General features: G+C 35.4%; 1 protein-coding gene across 3 annotated transcripts in view; it reads right to left on the reverse strand.

Annotated features, from left to right (window-relative positions):
* Positions 1–20,208, reverse strand: part of g (adaptor-related protein complex 3, delta 1 subunit-like garnet) — a 563,264-nt gene that overhangs the window by 355,151 nt on the left and 187,905 nt on the right. For 2 of the 3 annotated variants that reach the window (XM_090410781.1, XM_090410783.1), the window contains 2 exons: positions 10,945–10,994; positions 6,024–6,073 (listed from right to left, as the gene is read on the reverse strand). In XM_090410781.1, coding sequence (XP_090266907.1) covers positions 6,024–6,073; positions 10,945–10,994 — 100 coding nt within the window. The remainder of the gene's footprint in view (positions 1–6,023; positions 6,074–10,944; positions 10,995–20,208) is intronic. The other variant, XM_090410782.1, reaches the window with a different exon arrangement.

Genomic DNA, 20,208 nt, shown 5'->3' on the forward strand with positions numbered 1-20,208 from the left:
TAGATGAATTCGTAATGTGTAGTGTTCGTGCAAGCTCCAGATAAGATAAGTATCATTTTCAGTTATCGATACAAATTACTTAATATTGTGTAGTTTTGTTTTGTTTGCCTTGCGTATTTTAGTGCGTCTATTTTTGGTGTGTTATAACGTATAATTTGACAAAACACGTTGCAAATAAGTATGGCACCTGTGCGAAGGAAAATGGCGGCCAGTAATGAAGGTTCGCCATCGTTATCAAAGAACGGTAGCATAAAAGAAATGAGTCAGTGTACTAGCTGTGAAATGTACGCTTTGCGGAGTGCGGTCGGATTGTGGTTAGATGATAATAAAGGATTGAATGTGTGTAGAAAATGTAGGGAGAATGAGGAATTGAAGTGTATTTCGGATTGTGAGTGTGATATTTTTGTCAACCTTCAGAATGAAGAAAATAGCGATATGACAAGAAACGGCAAGGTTGTACATGAGAATTATGAGAGTGTGAATGTAGAAAGTGTGAATGATAGTATTAATGGTTTCTCAGAGAACAAAAAAGATGAGATAGATGCATTGAGTGAGATCGCGTTGTTGAATAGTGTGATAGAAAGAGCAAAACAGCAGCTAGAGTGCATGAACAAAAGTAGACTGAATGAACCAGCCAATAATAAAAGGTATGACAGGAAAAATAGACGTATGAATGTGAACATGAACAAAATGAAGGATAGAGTGCTGTATGGAGACTCATTAGTACGAGGTGTGTTAGTAGAGGATTTGACAAAATCGTACCAACCTGGTGCGACCATAAAGGACGTAACTGAGTCTATTAGAGAGCAAAAGGAAAGGGTGAAAGAAATGATTGTTGTGGCAGGTACGAATGATTTGAAAGGAGATAAAATGGAAATGATAGAAGACCTGAATGAATTGTTTGAGGTAGCAAAAGAAAAGAGTGAGAGAGTTAGAATGATTAGTCTTTTGCCACGGTATGACAGTGAAATGTTTAAAAGGAGGGCTATAATTGCGAATGACTTTATGCGTGGGTTATGTATGACGAGTGGTGTGGAATTTGTGGATGTGTGGAGTGAGTTTGATGGGCGAAAGGATCTATATAAGATGGATGGCTTGCATTTGAATGGTTACGGTGTAAGAAGACTTGAGAAAGTGTTGCTGAATGTAGTGGATGTGCAAATTCAGGGAAACTAGATTTGTTAAGGGGGGGGGGAGTAGATATACAGTCCTTATGGAGGCAGTTGAATGTAAGAATGAATATAATATGCCAGAGCAAATAAGGACAACAAATCTGAGTGGGATAGTTAATATAAGGCATCAAGGTAGGGTTGGGGCTAATGGGGGTCTTAAATTCATGTACACTAATACTAGGAGTATTAGGAACAAGAAGGAAGAGTTTTTGGCCATGGTTGGCACTTCCAGACCACAGGTTATAGGTATTAGTGAAACATGGCTGACTGTAGATGATATAACTAGTGGGATTGAATGTGATGGGTATAGTGTGTTCAGGAATGACAGAGAGAATAAAATGGGGGGAGGAGTATTGTTGATGATAGCTGATGAGCTCCAGCCAAGGAGAATAGAAGTTGAATTGCAGGATAGAGAAAAGAGCACATTTGAGGCCATTTGGTGTGAGATTGTGGCTAGCAGAACTAAATATACAATTGGGTGCTGCTATAGACCAGGTGATGGAAAAGATGGTGGTGACAGTATGCACAAGCAAATAGAAGAAATGGGTGGAAGGAGGGTGATTATTATGGGAGATTTCAACTATGGTCGCATTGATTGGAGTGAGGAGAGGACACACGAGAGGAAGGAACTGGATTTTATGCGGTTATTAAGGGATAACTATCTGCGACAGCATGTAATGGAAAATACTAGGGGTCAGAGAGTGCTTGACCTAGTAATTACATCTGAGGATTTGGCTGTAACAAATATGCCCACATTGCCACCAATCGGTGAGAGTAACCATAGGGTCTTAACTTGGGAGGTGGCTAAAGGTGTAGAATTTTCAATTAAGACAGGGTACATGTGGAATTATCGGGCTGGAAAGTATGACAAGCTTAGGAGTTTGATTGGTTCAGTGCCATGGCATGTACAACTGCAAGGACTAGAAGTTGATAGTGCATGGGAGGTAGTTAAGAAGTGCTTGCATGAAGCAATGGCTGACTGTATACCTAGAGTCCGAATAATAAATCAAGTAGGGGTTAAATGGATGAATAACACCATTAAGCTTGAGTTGCAAAAAAAGAAACAACTATGGAGGGAATTTAAGGAGAAGGGTGACCGGCAGGCACATGAACGGTATAAAGCGCAGGCCAGAAGGGTGACGAGTGTGGTAAGAAAAGCAAAAAAGGATTACGAAAGAACATTGGCCATGCAGGCTAAAGAGAATCCTAAACAGTTTTTTAGATATGTAGCAAGTAAAAGGAAAAATGTACATGGCAGATTGATTTTAAAGAATGCCGATGGTAGGGAGGTAACTGAATCAGTTGAGATAGTTGAGTTACTGAGCGAGCACTTTGCAAAAGTATATCATCCAGGTGGTGACATTGCAGAAACGAATAAACCAGTAGATTATACGGGAATTGTGGTTAATGAAGTGGAGGTGAGTAGTCTATTGCATAACCTCAATGTCAATACATCTGTGGGATTGGATGGTATACCAGCTCGTGTTGTACGAGAAGCAGCTAAAGAATTGTCAGTACCCTTGACCATTTTGTTTAATTTGAGTCTCGGGTCTGGGTTAGTCCCGAGCGGGTGGAAAGAGAGGAAAATAGTTCCACTGCATAAAGGTGGTTCCAAGACTGCTGTTGTAAATTACCGACCGATTAGCATATCAGGAATCATTGTCAAGGTCTTAGAGAAATTAGTCAAGAAAAGAATACAGGATTGGATAGATGAAAATGGGATATTGTATGGGGGACAACATGGTTTTGTGAAGGGTAGATCATGCCTCGGTAACTTGCTCACGTTTTATAACACAGTGACGGCTGAACTGGATAGGGGTAATGGGTTTACAGTGATACTACTGGACCTTGCCAATGCCTTTGATAGGATACCACATGGAACCCTAATCAGTAAACTGGAGCAGATGGGTATAGATATAGGGTTGGTGAGATGGATAAGAGGGTGGTTGAAGGAGAGATATCAAAGAGTGGTTTATTCAGGAGTGGAGTCTAAAAGACGTCTTGTGACTAGTGGTGTGCCACAGGGCTCTGTTCTTGGACCACTGCTTTTCAATTTGTTCATCAATGATATTGGAAAGGATCTGAGAGGAAGTGTTCACTTGTTTGCTGATGATGCAAAGTTGGGTAGAGCGATTGTGAGTGCACAGGATGTCAAAATTTTACAGGATGATTTGGATAGTTTGGAGGACTGGGCTAGGAAAAATGGATGTCAATTTAATGTGGCAAAGTGTAAGGTTATGTACCCTGGGGTGAAAAGAATAGCAGCAGTATATCGCTGCTATTCTTTTCACCCCAGGAGACTGATGAGGCCAGGGATTTGGGAGTGTTGGTGGATAGGGAGTTGAAGTTTAGGGGGCACATTGCAAAAGTAACTAAAACAGCTTGCCAAATCACTTGGCTTCTGAAAAATACTTTAACATGCAGAGACGAACAAGTTGTTGTTCCTCTGTATCGAGCCTTGATAAGACCCCATCTGGACTTCTGTGCCCAGCTATGGGCACCAGGGTTTCTTCGTGATGGGGAGGAAGTGGAGAGGGTCCAGAGACGAGTGACCAAGATGATAGCAGGTCTGTGGAATGAACCTTATGAGAATAGGTTGAAGATTTGTGGGTTGCAGAAATTAGACGATAGGCGAAGGAGGGGTGATATGATTGAGACATTCAAATTACTGAAGGGTTTTTATAAGATTGATCCAGAAGATATTTTTGAAAATATGACTGGTGGTGGGAGGACTAGGGGCCATGCATGGAAGCTGGGCAAGAGCGTGGTTGACAAGGGTGTTAGAGCTAGGTTCTTTACTTGGAGAGTGGTAAATGAGTGGAATAAGCTTCCGGAGTCTGTTGTGGGTGCTACGACCGTGAATGAGTTCAAGGCAAGGTATGATAGATACTGTGTGAATGTTGAATAGTTGTTCTTGACATGATGTTAGGGCCTCCCTCGATGAGTCTGTCGACTCCTTGGAGTGTCCCGGAACAATAATAATAATAATAATAATACTTATTATAGCTACAAAGTTGTTTTAAACTAGCTACTAGGGGTATCAGAAAATTTGGGTGGAGAATTTCAGTTTTACAGATACAAAAGATTGCTCATGATGGTTCTACTGACCATAAATTATCTAAAAATTGAAAACAGAATACAGATTTTATATAGATATAGAATATATATAGATTTTCAGCTCTATCCCCTCCCAATGCAGGTACAGAGAATCCTCACACATTAGGTCCTTGCATATTATATATACCAGATAAACTAGACACCTCAAACAGTTACCGTTATATGAGCACTGATTTGATGGGAACCTAAGGCATTGTTTTAAAACTGTACTGTCAACCACAGGCATGCAGTAGTAAAACAATTTACCATTTCCCTGTTTAATGAAAAACAAAAAGATTAAATATTACTTAAGGAGTGGATGATTTCAAGGATAGATTTCTTGCAGCTGCCAATTAATTTGAACAGCATTCACCTAAATTCTGTTCAATGAATTAATTCATTAAGGCATAAATTATTATTATTATTACGACACCTCCAAGGAGTCCAAAGAATCATCGAGGGAGGCACCTACTCTACAACTCTCCATCTCCACCACTCATCAACTACAGCGAACTGCATAATCTACACCAACACCATCTGCTGCCCACCACCATCACTAGTATTTTCACAGACAGTCACAAACATCCATGCCCACAACGGGATTCGAACATGCAGCCTTTTGGCTGGAGAGTATATACGCTAACGACTCGGCAAACCAGGCCGGGTTGCCTTCAGTTCATGAAGGCATAAATCATCAGTTTCATTACTGACAGATTTCACAATAGTATGACAATATTATTTACAAATTGTATATAAAAAGTGTTTAGCGTAGTAAATGCTAGCTAGATGAGAACAGGCATTTGCATTACTAGAATTGATATTTGATAATCACTAGACTAATGGTCACAGGGTTCTGTGAACTCCAAAGAGAAGTATAGTGAAAATGAAATAAACTCCCTCAATTATTTTGACTGATCAACAGAGATGGATGTATCATTACATTCTATCTTTTTGGAAGAGCTCTATGAAAGATATCACTTTAAATAAAGTCAAGATAAAATTATTATTCAAATTTTTTATGAGGATTAAAGTAAAAAATACAGTATTCTCTAAAATAATTTAAAGTCACCTAGTTATAAAAACCTGGCTGGAGATGATGCTTGGAAACTGGTATGCAGGATGCATTCAAGTGGTAAATGTGTTCCTTAATATGAAAAATACTGACTGCTTTACAAGCATACAATATTTAAAGATTGCTAATATCCTTTCTACTATGTACTTTTGGTCTCCAAATATCTAGATTACATTTCTTTACTTCAAACTAGCTAGGGTTTACTGTATAAACTTATTTGTATTTCTAATCTATTATTACTTGTAAGTTTAAAAACATGGAATGCTAATCATGCACACTGTAGCATCATGATATGAATTTCATTTTAGTCTAATGAAATAATATTCACTAATTTAAAAAAATAATAATTTATTTAAAGAATAACTGAACAGGAGATTAGTTTTAACAGTAATAACAAAAGAGAAAGGGGAGGAGGAAGTATTAGTAGCATAATAGTTTAAAGAAACTAAACAAACACAATATTCAGACCCATAACCACAGTAAAAGAAAATTATAAAAGAAAACACAAGTAACATGGACAAAAGAAATCACTTATAATAATAATAATATTACAAAAAAAAAAAAAAAAAAAAAGAAAAAGAAAAGTAACACTTAGGCATGCTTGGAAGGTAAAACACAGTGGCAAGTCAAAAGTTGCAGTTAGTGTACACAAGAATCCCAGAACTTCAGCATATTCACGATACCTGAATCGAGGCAGAGTGGTTCGGCATGCCTGAAGATATAGAAATTAAAACTGTAAGTACAGAAAAAACAATTTCAGTGCATGACTTCTTTTTAAAGAACCTGAAACAGGTAAAAAAAAATTACTCAGCAAAAATTTGTATTATAGAATGTCGCTTCCTGAAAGGGTGAAATCCATTATATTTTTAAAATAGCATCTGTGTTATTTAATCAGTATAAATTTTCCTATAACCAAAAATTATTCCACTACATGGAAACTAGATTTTTAGATATCAACAAAAGAAAGTAATATGTAATTATTTTTTTATTATTTTTGTTTCTGCATACTCAAGAAAATAACACCCTATAAAACAAATTTCTGACATGTTTCTTTTTGTTTCTTCCACCGTTTATCTGTTATTTCATTAATTCTTCACAAACATTTATCAATAATTTTCCTCCCAAGAACTTTAAATTACTTCAAACATTCATATTTAGTTAACTTTAATATTTACTTTCGTGCCTGAATATATTAATATTTAATGAGGCAATGCATTCTTAATATACCCTATATCTTTTCAAATAATCCATTTGTTTACAACACACAAGTATTAAAAATTAAGCACTGCATTTAAATTTTAAAAAATAAATAATAATAACAAACAGCAAATAGATATCAAAGCATGAAACCAGCACAATTACTCTTAACTAAAATACAAATATACATAAATGTATAACTGCAAAGCTTAAGAGACCATGAATATTTTAAAACTTAATTATGAAGACTTGTGCTGAAATTCCATTTCAACTGTACAATACAATACAAACTGTTAATTAATCCCCATTAATAAAATAAATAATAATTCCATAAATCTGATATTTCTCACCCTATGTGAAGTAGTGGTTTCTATTAGCATTTATTTATTTAACTTATTTATCTAATTTCATTTAATCTGCTTGCTTTTTTTTTTTTTTTTTAAAGCTATCAAGTAAATCCCAACAGAAAACTTCACTGCCCTCTTCATTTCTAGCATTTTTTCCCCACCATGAATTTATGTTGGCAGGTTTCATTGGCATTATATTTTAGTATATTAAGTTTTCATTATGTGTGTTCTTTGGTCAGTTTATATTTTGCAGGTTTAAACGTCAAGCTACGAAAAAAAAAAAAAAAAAAAAAAAAAAAAAAAAAAAAAAAAAACATTTGTACAAGCTCTATATGAGCCTAGCTAATTCTCAATTGGGTGGAAAGCCCTTATAAAGATTCCTCATATCCTAAATAAGATTTGAACTTGCCATTCCAAATGCCATAATAGCATGGTTTGGGGCACTTCATAATGCAAACAACTGAACAGTTAACTACTTGCATGATTACACTGACCTAAAACTTCCAATATTTCATGTAGATTGCTTCCCATGTGATGCAGTCTGTCTGCTCAAAATGGGCTTGTATGAGCATTAAAAATTGCTCAATTACTAACTACAATCTTAAACTATATTTGTTCCTTTTTTATGGCCCCTCATTACACTGAAATGCAAAGATAATGTCAATGAACTTCAGTATCTCAGCAAATAAGACCAAAAGAAAGTTTGCACTACACATCTGTAGTACATACACAGCAAATCGCATGTGTCAATAATCATCATTACACAAATCAACAAAACTGTTTCAAAAAAAAAAAAAAATGTAAATATTTCTTAGCTAACAGTATACAAAAATTTGTACTAAAAATGAACATTGTATTAATTTGTTTTTACTGTTGAATGCCATATTTGCATCTAATCCTGAAGTAAAATAATAATTTCCAAACACTATAATCATTTTTGAAGCAATGTAATGATTTTTTTTATAATTATTATTTTGTTTACTCCCTTCATGCTATATTATAATATTTTGCATTAATAAATTTTTAATTTCTAACATGCAATACAGAAATTTATGGACAGTCAATTATCTCTCTAAAAGGCAGATCTAGGAAGGCTACCTCTAACTATGGACATAAATTTCCCAGGTCAGAAACCAGTGCAATACAGTAATTTCATGATTTCCAGATGCTCTTCGCTGACTGATTTTTCACCTGATGCTCAATTTCCATCATGCAAATGAGTTCATCTTCATCAGAAACTTAAATGTTCATAATTCTCACTGTCTCCTCTGACTTCACAAAATAAGCAGGAATTGATGCCCAAAAGTATATGCTGTTAGTAATGATCTAGCACAAATTCTCCATCTACCAAACAGAATAACTGAGTCCTCACTATCCTTCGAACAATGGACAACCCTTAACAGCTCACCTTCCAAATGTACTATGAATGTCAGCCATTCCCTTGGTAACTGTGATCAGAACAACATCAATGTGTTGTTAAAAAAAAAAATAAAGCCTTCACCCAGCCATTTTCAGTCTAGTGGTAATTGGGATAGTTAAAGCATCTTCTAATTGAGGTTCATTCAAAAACAAGTCAGGTCTGGATATCTCTAACTGGTAGTGCACATCATTTAAGTGTATATTTATACTGCAAATGTTGGTGAATTCATGTATATTGATTAGAGGGGGGGGACAGGAGTCAGCAATTTTTTTTAATATATTTTCTAAGTCTTTTTTTGAATCTGTGTTTTAGAAGTTAAATAAAGAGTAGAGGATGCAAGAGGAGATACTCAGATAAATTGCCCATGTATAGAAAGAATCCAGACCTTATGCCATAATGTAACAAGTGAGTCCCAACACATACTACACTACTAGCTTTGATTTAAGCACAGTCTTGTAGTGCTGGTGAAAACAGATGTATGAACTATTTTAAAAGCCTCCTAATGCATTACTATTTGATTCAGTCCTATGTACAAGGAGTCAACCTGTGGAATCACTTTGCTCTGGTATGGCTATCAATCGAGAAGTTATTAATCAATATACCACGTACTCTGGTTGTGGTTGTATTGCCCATATGGCTAGCAGAAAGGGGGGGGGTGCTAGTAAACTCCAGTCTAACCAGTTGCTCTGGAGTTTGCTGGCATAAGGGCTGCAAAGGTCATACTATATCATTATGAAGGTGCAGCAGTAGTACACAAAGTGACTATCAAGCTTTGCGTGAATGCCTGATAAATGCAAAGCAAGGAACACCAATCAGCACCCCATTCTATAGAGGAGAGGATGCGAAGGATATTCAACTTTCTTGCACTTTTCTCTTAGTTGACAAATGTGTAAGGAATGTAAGCTTTGTCCAAAATGAAATGAAAATGAAATGAGATTTTATGGCAAAGCTTTATTGAAAGCATGCAGTTATCAGAGTTATTTTAGCAAGATATTTGTGGAAAATAACAAGATATGTAAAAGAAAAAAAATTCAGAGTATAAAAAAAGATATTCCACAAGAAAAAAAAATTATATCTTTATGAGTTGCAGCCTATTTGTTATGATTAGGGAAACAGTGATCAAGAGACCATATTTAAAGTTTTCACAAGCTATGTTCCTTTGTGAAAAGGAACAGCTATGTTCTTATATAGCTGTTCCTTTGATCAATTCAGTAGTCAGAAGCCTCTGTCTTTCCCCATACTAAACATCTCCACTTAGTAATCACCACTACCACATATTAGTAAGTGAAAATGTTTAGTGTAGGAGAAAAGGTGGGAAGAGGAAACTTTAAACTATACATACATTAAATTTGAATTTTAAAAAAAAAGTGGAACATAGACTAGAAAAGGATGTTACACACTCAAATAATACAGCAACTATTACACCCATCACACTCTAAAAAAATATTTAGGCACAATAAAGCTGAACCAATTTCTAATAATGAAACTATAAAACTCATGAATCCAGCTGTCCTAAACTTTAATGGGACATTTTCAAAAGTTCATATCGGCTAGAATTTGACTCAACAGCAATATTCAGGCAGTCAAGTCTGTCCAACATTTTAAATCCTCTGCAAATGCCAACCTTGAATAGTGCGGAGTGGCCATTTGCTACATCTTCCAACCAAATTTCATTACTGGGATAATGTTGAGAATAACTAAGCAAATGCAGTGTCCAAGAATTCTTCAGAACCTTATATTTCTATTGTTCCTGAAACATGAACTACATATAAAATATGCATCTCTTATATGGACTTGTTCGATGAAATTGATCATAAAAGCAACTTAGACTGTCAGGTATATACTGAGCTTAACAATAATGAGCTAAATATTCATGTTTTGTATGGACATCTTTAGTGCAGTAGATAGTGCTACTACCCTCAAGTTGTAAAAAACTGAAATGCTGTTGTAGTACAAGAGGAGTATATACAGGATTAGCTTTAGTAGTGTTTCTACTTATGCATACTTTTGAGATTACAAGTATATTCCAGAATTCGCTAAAAATACCAATTTGATTCATTATGGCAAAATAAAATAATTAGTAAATGCTAATTTAAGCAATTTGAAAATAATTGAGGGATGTATACTATTGTGAGCAGAGCATCTTAAAACCAAGAAACTTTTCATTAATCAAGATTGCATAAATTAATTTTAGCAAGATTTTACAAAAAAAAATTTTTCATTAAAAAATTGTGAAAATAACCGAAGTATCACACATATTTCAGTTATTAGCATACACACAGGTAGAGTATGCTATGCTCTACCTGTCTGTATCCGATGTGAAACTGAAAACAACACTAATAAATGCTGGTTTTGATTCTGAATTTCATCAAAATTTGTGATTTCAAAGCTCATGTTATAGATAGAGACAAAATGGCAATAACAGTAAACATTCTGTGAAAACATTACATGGATCCCAATATCTATGACTAATTTTATAACATGTAACCCCTATTTTTTAGAAAAATAATTTTTACTAAAAAAAAAAAAGCATAACAGAATGCTGATAACTGAAATTAAGTGACTTAATTCTATCGCTAACTAGTCTAATGAATATGCATTTTAATTTATAAAATACCCATTCTAATGTTGAAAGATTACCTGCTATCACAGTGTTGATACATTCATAAAGAAGGGACATAGCTGAAGTGCTGCAAAAGAAAACCATAATATCTCACTTCCACAGAAAGAGACATGAACATAAAAAAACTAAATTGTTAATCTCAGATTTATCATAAAATTTAATACTGCTTAAAATACCCTCTGAGAAAAGCACAACATAAAATGCTTATATTTAAAATATAATATGTGAAAGAAAGAAAGAATCTCATGTTAAATGATTAGAGCTTGACCAATGCTTTCCTTTTCACTCCAGATAAAATGGACTTGATTAGTTTCATTCCTTCTCCTCTGGTAAACACATTCACTTTCAGGTCATTTTGATGGATGATTTACTTAAGATAAAAACATTGAAACTATATAAGATTTTTATTATTTTTTATTTATTTATTTTTTTTATAAAAGTAATAAGCAGACAAATGATATATAAAACATTTGGTCAAAAAAAAAGGGGGAGGGGAAAGGAATTAATCTGAATTTGTAATGGACATTATAAAATGATATGTTTAATGAATGACATGCAGTTCTCACTAAGTTAGCCAACAAAATTAACTAGCATAAAAGCACATGTGAGAGCCTAAATGCTATTCAAAATACAGATAAAGTATATATCAGCATGGTACACTATTATTCCAATCCAATGCTTCTAAGTATTTAATAACTAAGTTATAATTAATAATGAATTATACTAATAATAATATTATTTGATGAGACAAGTTGCTATATCTAAAATCTAATATCAAGAAAGAATTCACATCTGGTTTGGCATTTAATTTGAATTAAATGCCAATCTGATTGGTTGAGTTGATAACGTATCTATTCTCCAACCAACTGGCTACAGGTTTGAAATCCACCATGGGTAGGAAGATGTTTATGAATGTATTCAGGTCCACTTTCATCATCCAGAGTGAAGTCATCAACCTGCTTACTGGAGACCTGAAGTAGACTGAAAAAATTCTGGATTTGGTATCTGGAGCAGAGCTTCCAAACTATCTAAATCCACAGCAGATCCATGGTGCTAATACTAATATACATAGACAGGGAGACACTACAAGAGAAGAGTGGATAATGGATACAGGAGCAGGTGTGTTAATGCACAAGAAAGGATTAGGATGACTAGGGATGCAGGGGAAACAAATAGGTCTGGGAAGAGGTGCAAGATCAGTGATGATAGAGAAGTGGCAGGTAGTGGTGTAGGGGAGGGTTATGGAGCAGTTATATCCAAGATTTGAAGATTTGGAGCCAGTTTGGTCTTGTTATAGAACCAGAAATAAACTAGTATGTATGTTTAACAAATTACAGAAGTATTCAAAATAAAGGGAATGAAACTGTAGAATTCATAATTCAAAATAAATGACATGCGAATAGATGAGGATGACATTCTGACAGGAATAGAGACACAGTGACATGTTGCTTTTCATGAAGACAGACAGGGCAGAAAGGGAAGGAGAATGCTGTTGGTGGTAATGGAGGAATTATGCCCATCCAAGGTGGAGTTGCAAGGAGTGAAAACAGTATGGTGTGAAGTGCAGTTGAACAGAACAAAATATCTAGTCAGGTGTTGCTACAGACCTGGTAATGTGGAAGAGAGTAAGAAGGAAATGTATACACAAATTGGTCTGGCTAATCAGAAAAAATTGATCATTATGGGTGATTTTTAGATTGGAATGAAGAGATAGCATCTGTAGACAAAGAAAATGAATTGAAGTTTATGAGGAACTACCACCTTAGGCAGTACATAACAGAGGGTATATGGGGAATTGATTATCTCCTCAGTAGATGGTATTGTAAATGAGGTGTCAAATCTCCCTTGAGTTGGTGAAAGTGACTGAAGTGATCATGTGGGTGGTGGAGGCCATATGTGGACTTCTGTGAGAAAGGGATATGTGGAACTAGAAGGCTGGTGATTATGACAAGCTCAGTAGACAGCTAGCAGTTAGATCATGGAATGAGGAATTGGATGGAAAAAGAAGATCAATGCTGATTGAGACCAGTTTAGGAACTGTCTGGCAGAGAAAAGTCTGGATGCATTCCTAAGATCAGGAGGTCAAATAAGGTAGCCATTTGACCTCATGAGTTCAAAACAAAAGAACAAGACCAAGAACCAAGTTCAAGACCAAGCAGGATTCAGAAGTGGAGATTCAACTAATGACCACCTCCAAACTATTAACCAGATAACAGAAAAACAAATGAATACAATATACCACTTTGTATATTGTGTGGCATTTATCGATTATGAAAAAAGCATCTGATACAATAGAAACAAAGCAATAATACAGGCACTAAATAACCAAGATACTGAAAAACCATATACCAGAATGCAAGAAGTAATATACAATTAAATAATCTAAAAGCAAAAATTAAAACAGACAGGAGAATAAGACACTAATGCTTGCCTACAAGAAATATTTTAAAATCTAAAAGGAGAAAAAAAAAAGTCAAAATAAACGGTGTTAAATCTTGAATGAAAGGTTTATTATATTGTAAAATATTTCATTCAGATTTAACAGGTACAAAATAATTCCCAGAGAAAATGCTTGTATATAGGTATAAGTGAAATTGTTGACAGAAGTAACAAAATAATCATTTAATTGTAAATTCCCCTATGTATTATATTGTTAAGTGCCCTTTAAAACCGATAAGGGTTGGAATTTAGTGAAAGTTATGTTAACATGAGAAAGTTAGATCTAAGTATACAACGAGATAATCGGCTTAAAGAAATGACCCCAGACAGTCATGTATGCGAGGTCCAAGTTGCGCATGTGGAGAACGTAACGAGGAGAGAACAATACCAAGTGTAAGAATTTTAGGTGCCAGCTGGAAAAGAGTGACATAAGAGGGAGAACAGCTCAGCAAGGATATATAGAGCTTGGCGACGCCAACTCTGGCTCTTTTTTTCGGGATTCCTGTTCCAGTCGTTCCCAGAGAAGTTGTGCGACAGCGGTCGAAAAGAACGATGACCAGTGACAGCCATGCAGCCAGATAGCGATCCAATGCGGGCATAATCATCAGTACAGCGGAAAAGCCAGCGCAAACCGATCAACATACAGAACCACGTGGACCAACCCCATCAGAGCGGCTTCGCCCACATCGGAAAGGGTGATTTGTGATCATAATCACTAGTTTGTCCTACCTGAGGACAACTGACCATAAGAGAGGGTAACAAGCCGTGTGAATTTTTCGGGAGATCGAGAGAAATCCTGAAAAATTTCTCTCGATCTCCCGATTTCGGTAATGTAGAAACCTTCCAACAGGGAAGGTTTAAAGGTTTAATACATTTATTCCAGCGATGCTCCAGTGCCATTATCCTGTCCCTGTAGTGGTTCTCAGTAAAATCTGCAAAATACTCCTCTACAGCTCTTGATTCGAAGAAAAATGCTGACCAGCGAGGAAGAGTTTTAGTTTTAGGAAGAGACAGGAGGGAGCCAAATCTGGGGAATAGGGTGGATGTTCCAACAATTCATAGTGCAGATCCCTAATTTTCTCAATGCCAAAACACCGTTGTGGACAGGTGCACTGTTCTGATGAAAGATGATTTTTTTTCTTCTGCAAACCAGGTATTTTCTCAAGAACTTTTTCGTCTAGTCTGGTTAAAAGATTGGAATAATATTCCCTGGTTATTGTTTTACCCTTTTCAAGATAACTGATAAACAAAATGCCTTTAGCATTCCAAAACACCAATGCCATGACATTTGCTGCTGATGGAACCAACTTTGTCTTCTTTCGTGCTGAACAACCGGCTTCTGTCCACTGTTTGGACTGCTGTTTGGATTCTGGTGTGGAATGGTGAATCCAAGTCTCATCCATAGTAATAAATTGACGCAAAAAATCAGTTTTATTTTTGTTAAAATGCTCCAAGCACTGTTTAGATTTTCATGCGAGTGCATTTTTGATCTGTTGTGAGCAAGCACGGCACCCATCTTGTTCGAAGCTTTCTCAATATTTTGCAATACCTCATGCAAAATATATCCTACACGTTCTTTTGAAATGCCTATAGTCTCAGCAGTTTCACGCACTTTGACTCACCGGTCATCCAATATGGTAATTGATGACCGGCATGCACTTGATCAATGATTTCTGGTGTTGTTACACTCTTTGGACGTCTTTCACGTGGATCATCTTCAATGGGCTGCTGAGTTTAAATGTGGTACGGCCATGTTTAAACTTGGCAGCCCGTTTCTTAATTGTCGAAAACGAAGGAGAAGAGTGCCCATAAACTTTTATGAACTTTGAATGAATTTTGCGGTTAAACCTTCTTTTACAAAGAATTTTATAACCGCACGATACTCAATTTTATCCATTCCAAGGGATACAAACAACACTAGACAACTGTATAAAGCAAACTACTTGATAGAATGACTTGCAATTTCACATGGATGCTTATAACATATGTACCAACTTAGAAAAAAAAAAAAATCGTGCCGATAGTGTTGTCATCTATAGTTGAGGTCGAGGACTTTTCAGACCACTCTCGTATTCTTCTAAAACATCTAATAATGCAGGATCCAAATTCTCTTCAGAAAAAGGTCCTACTCCTTTTACACTATATGTTAAGCCAATGGTTTCTTGGCTTTCAATGTCTATTGAAACAGGCAACTGACATCTCCCCCAAAAATAAACTATGGCATTAAAGTATATCATACTATATGAAAAAACCGTTTCTAGTTTAAAAGACTCTTTTCTGCCTTAAAAAGCTAACCCAACCTTACTTCAATAGACTTACATTGGAAGTGTGTATGGGGGGGGGGGGGAATAACATTGTCTGCTCAGTTTCAAACTATAAACTAAAGTAAATAATGTTTATTTAACTTTCAGAAATGTGGCTAGAATCAAAATATAAAAAATAAAATAATATGATGGTAATTACTTTTAGATCACATAAGCTGGCATCTCCTATAAGCTCTCCAAAAAATCAGCATTCCCAGATCTTATCAAAAGACAGGATAAAATCTTGCTTCTTATGACCAGATCAGAGACAGCCACAATTAGGATTCCCAAACATGAAAACTATACCTGTTCACTTACTGAGTTTCCTTTGTAAAAGGTAGCAAACATCAGTGTAATAAAAAAGCACATTCTTCCCCACTCGATCATACTAGATTCATGTTGTATTTATGAAATGCATGAATATTCAACCTAAAGTTAGGTTTTTTTTAAAAAAATTTAGCCCTGAAAAATTCGAATGTAGAAAAACAGGAGAAAAAATTATAAATCATATCGATCTGGCTATACATCACTCCCTTTTTAAATATGCAAATGACAGATGTTCCAAAAATATATATTATGAATGCCCCATTAAGGGAGTCTGATGATTCAACGAGGAAGGCCTATTTAAACACTCATAATTAAATACATATCTTTCCTCTTGAAAACATTCACTCAAGATATATTCCCAACTTCTAAATGGAACACATTTCATATACCAAATGCCATGAGAAGAACCTGGACATGCTTCCTAACTTTAGACAGCTTTGATGGATGACCTTGAGGTCAATCTCCATCATCAACCTCCCCACTCCTCAGAACCCAGTTGACCATATCTGCATACAGCAATCCGGGTAGTCTTATCAAAGCCTTGCAAAGGGGAGAGAAAATTCCCTTATTCTTACAAATTAGTATTCTCTTTAATAGTGCTGTTGTCTGATGTGCTAACTTAATTACCTTAGCAATGTGACTTATAAACTTCAACTCACTGTCCCCAATAACTCTCTAGCTTCAACTATTTCAAATAATTTCCATTAATATATAGATCCAAGTGCAGGACCAGAGGTGCACTGAAGGTCCTGTACATTTACTTAATTTTATTAATAACTTTATTAAAAAACTTAATTTATTAATAAAGATGATGAGTACACAATTTATTTGAATATTTTCTAACAGAATAAAATTAACAAGAAATTATATGCAAATTTAAGTGATCTAAGTTTCAGCTGTTGAAAGTTTTCCCTCTTGGATATACTATAAATTAAAGATGCCAAGAAATTATATTTTTGGTTTCATCCTTCATCCAAGTGTAAGCAAACAAAGTTTGTGTGTGAAGTCATTTCATGACTGGGCTACTTGTATAGAGAGACTAATGACTTCACATCAATTGCCTTAGTATCCTATAATGCAATGCACATATCCTTCCAGGCATGTATAATGCTATGCATTATGAGAAGCGCCACTACCCAGACTAGTTTCGACCTTTATTGAGGTCTAATCACCATGATGATGAGACCTCAAAAGTGATATTGAGGTTGAAGTAATGCAGAGGTCATATTTCCATATACAATTATCAAAAGGTGTCGCACCTCATTACTAAAATACTCTGGATTATTAGAGATGGATGTTAAAAATTTTTCCACTTGGTTATACTATAAATTATATATGCCAAGAAATAATATTCTTGGTTTCATCCTTTGAGCGTGAAGTCACTTCACGACTGGATGACCTCTGAATTACTTCAACCCTGGTATTGTCCTCTAGGTGCATCACTATAAATTTGGAAAAAGAAGATAAGGTAATTTTGAATCTGTACATCATGAATGAAGTAAGTCTATGAGCGAAAAAGAAAAACAGCTTTCTTGAGCCTGTAGCAGCTGTACATATGTTTACTTTAAAAAAAGCAAGTTTGACAAATGCTAGAGACCTTATACCACATTTTAGCTATTCACTTGTAGAAAGACTTAATTTAGTTCACTTATGCACTAATGTGCCATAATTCTAAAACAAACCTCTCATGTGATGCATCAATATTAAAAAGAGGCAGATGATGTTGGTCATGCAGAATATTTTTTAATGTAACCCCAATTGGAGAAAATTGTAAAAGTAGAGTGTCTTATCACCATAGACAGAGTAATGAGTTAATAATCTGCAGACAAAGCTCTAGAAACTTGAATACAGGTATTCCTCGATTAACGCGGTTAATTAATCCCTCGATGTCACCGCGCATATCAAAATCGCGTTAACCAAATCTAATAATCAATGGTTAGAAGTACAATTCGTCCCTGATCGATTACTGTACTAATAGTTCGTTTTATATGGTTTTAGGAAAGATGAAAAATGAATGCAAAATAAATGTTTAATAAATACTTGTACCTACATTAGTTACTGCAATTTTTTTAAATCAAAAAAGTTATAAAGAGTCGTTTGAACAGTTTTAGTTTTTTTCTAATCAGCATAAATTCTAAGATAACAAGCAAAATAACTCTCCAGGCGCAAACAAGCATTTTTTGCAAACAAATATCCATTACTTGCTGTTTAAGCGATTCTGAACTGTGACTGTTCCAGTTCTTTGACTGTTATTTCCTTTGGAACCTCATCTTCACATTCCATTTGTTCATTGTCTTCATATGTGCGTTGTTCAATTTCAAGAAGATTGTTGTCACTGAAATCTTTTGAATCCAATAACTCTAACATGTTCTGCATCAACACCATTAAAACCGAGGTCTTCACAAATTGCAACGATTCCTTTGACCACTTTGTTCACATGATTTTGAAAACAACCTGAGTCATTAGTGCATTCTGGCAAAAGGTTTTTCCAAACAGCTTTCATGCAACTAGAAGACACTTGCAACCACAAGTCATGAATGTTCTCAAATTGCGTGTTTAATGTTAAATTTTTTCCGAAATTCGCGGAGCGTAATCGCATTTTCTCCCGTTGTTGTTTCTACGGCCTTTGGGAATCTCTTTTTAAAAAAATAGGCTTCAAAAGTTGCAATGATGCCCATGTCCATGGGTCATAGCAATGATGGGAAAAATAAAACTTTCACATTCTCACATAGATCATTAAGAGAATTTGGATGACCAGATGAGTTGTCTAAAAGCAAAAGAGCTTTAAAAGCTAAGTTATTTCTCTTGCAATAAGTTTCAAATGCCGGGCAAAAATAAGACTTAAACCAATCTTCGAATAGACTTTGGTTAACCCAATCCTTCTGATTTGCCTGCCAAATTACAGGTAAAGAGTTCTTGTTACATCCTTTTAAAGCCCTCGGGTTCTGAGTTCGATACACAAGCAGCAGCCTCAATTTAAAATCTCTATTAGCATTCCCTCCAAGCATAACAGTTAAGCAATCTTTTGATACTTTATAGCCAGGCTGCACTGATTCTTTTTTTGATATAAAAGTTCTAGATGGCATTTTTTCCCAACAGAGTCCAGTTTCGTCTACATTGAAAATTTGGCGGTAATCGTAATAATTTTCTTCGATAATTTTCTGCAGCTTGGCAGGAAATGTGGATGCAGCATCTTCATCGGCACTTGCAGCTTCACCTATTATTTTCACATTCTTTAGTCCAGCCCTAGATTTAAAATTTTTAAGCCAGCCTTTGCTAGCTGCGAATTTTGAATTGTCTTCTTTATATTTAGTCTCTTTAAATCTTGAAAACAGGCTTAAAGCTTTGGCCGTGATATTATAGGCACTAATTGGAATTCTCTTTTGATTGCAGTCTTCCAGCCAAATAATCAATAGATCTTCCATTTCAAATATTATAGCACTCCGTTTACGTGTGCATTGCATACTTGCAGATGTAGATGCAACTTTACCTTGCACGCAATGCTCATCAGCTTTGGATAAAATAGTCCGTATTGTAGACTCGTTAAAACCAAATTCACATCTGATCTTACTTTTACCACGTTTAAATCTTTTAATTATATCAAGTTTTGTATCTAAGGTATCTTCCTCTTCTTTTTTTCACTTAATGACCCAGTTGTGGGATTGCTCTTATTCTTCGACATGATCAATGGGCTGTAAAATTAACGAAGAATGTAATTTGTAAATACGTACAACAGAACAACTGGGGCTTGTAATGCACCCACTCTTAATGCTAGCAGCGAAGTAACTGGCTGGCACTCAGCCTCATGGAGTGATTTTCTCGGTATTTTCCCAGCCTCGTGGCATGATTTTCATGATTTTCACCCGTTGTTGTTTCAACTGCCTTAAAATGTCTTTTTAAGAAAATAGGCTCCGAAAGTTGCAATGACTCCCATGTACATAGGTTGTAACAATGATGTTGTATTTGGTGGGAAAAATAAAACTTTAACATTCTCACACCGATCATTAAGAGAATTTGGATGACCAGGAGGCTAGCAGCCTCGTCACGTGAGCATGATAAATTTAAAGGTGCGTTAATCAAAACTCTTGCTGCGTATATTAAGGGATTGCCGCAATTAATTTCACTGAGATAATCAAAACCGCATTAAACAAGGGATACCTGTACTTTTTTTTAAAGATCTGACATCGTACTACTAAGCTTTTCACTGGCTGT

This window comes from Typopeltis vanoorti, chromosome 20, assembly GCF_054136105.1.
Source record: "Typopeltis vanoorti isolate ZY-2024b chromosome 20, IOZ_Tvanoo_1.0, whole genome shotgun sequence".
NCBI lineage: Eukaryota > Metazoa > Arthropoda > Arachnida > Uropygi > Thelyphonidae > Typopeltis > Typopeltis vanoorti.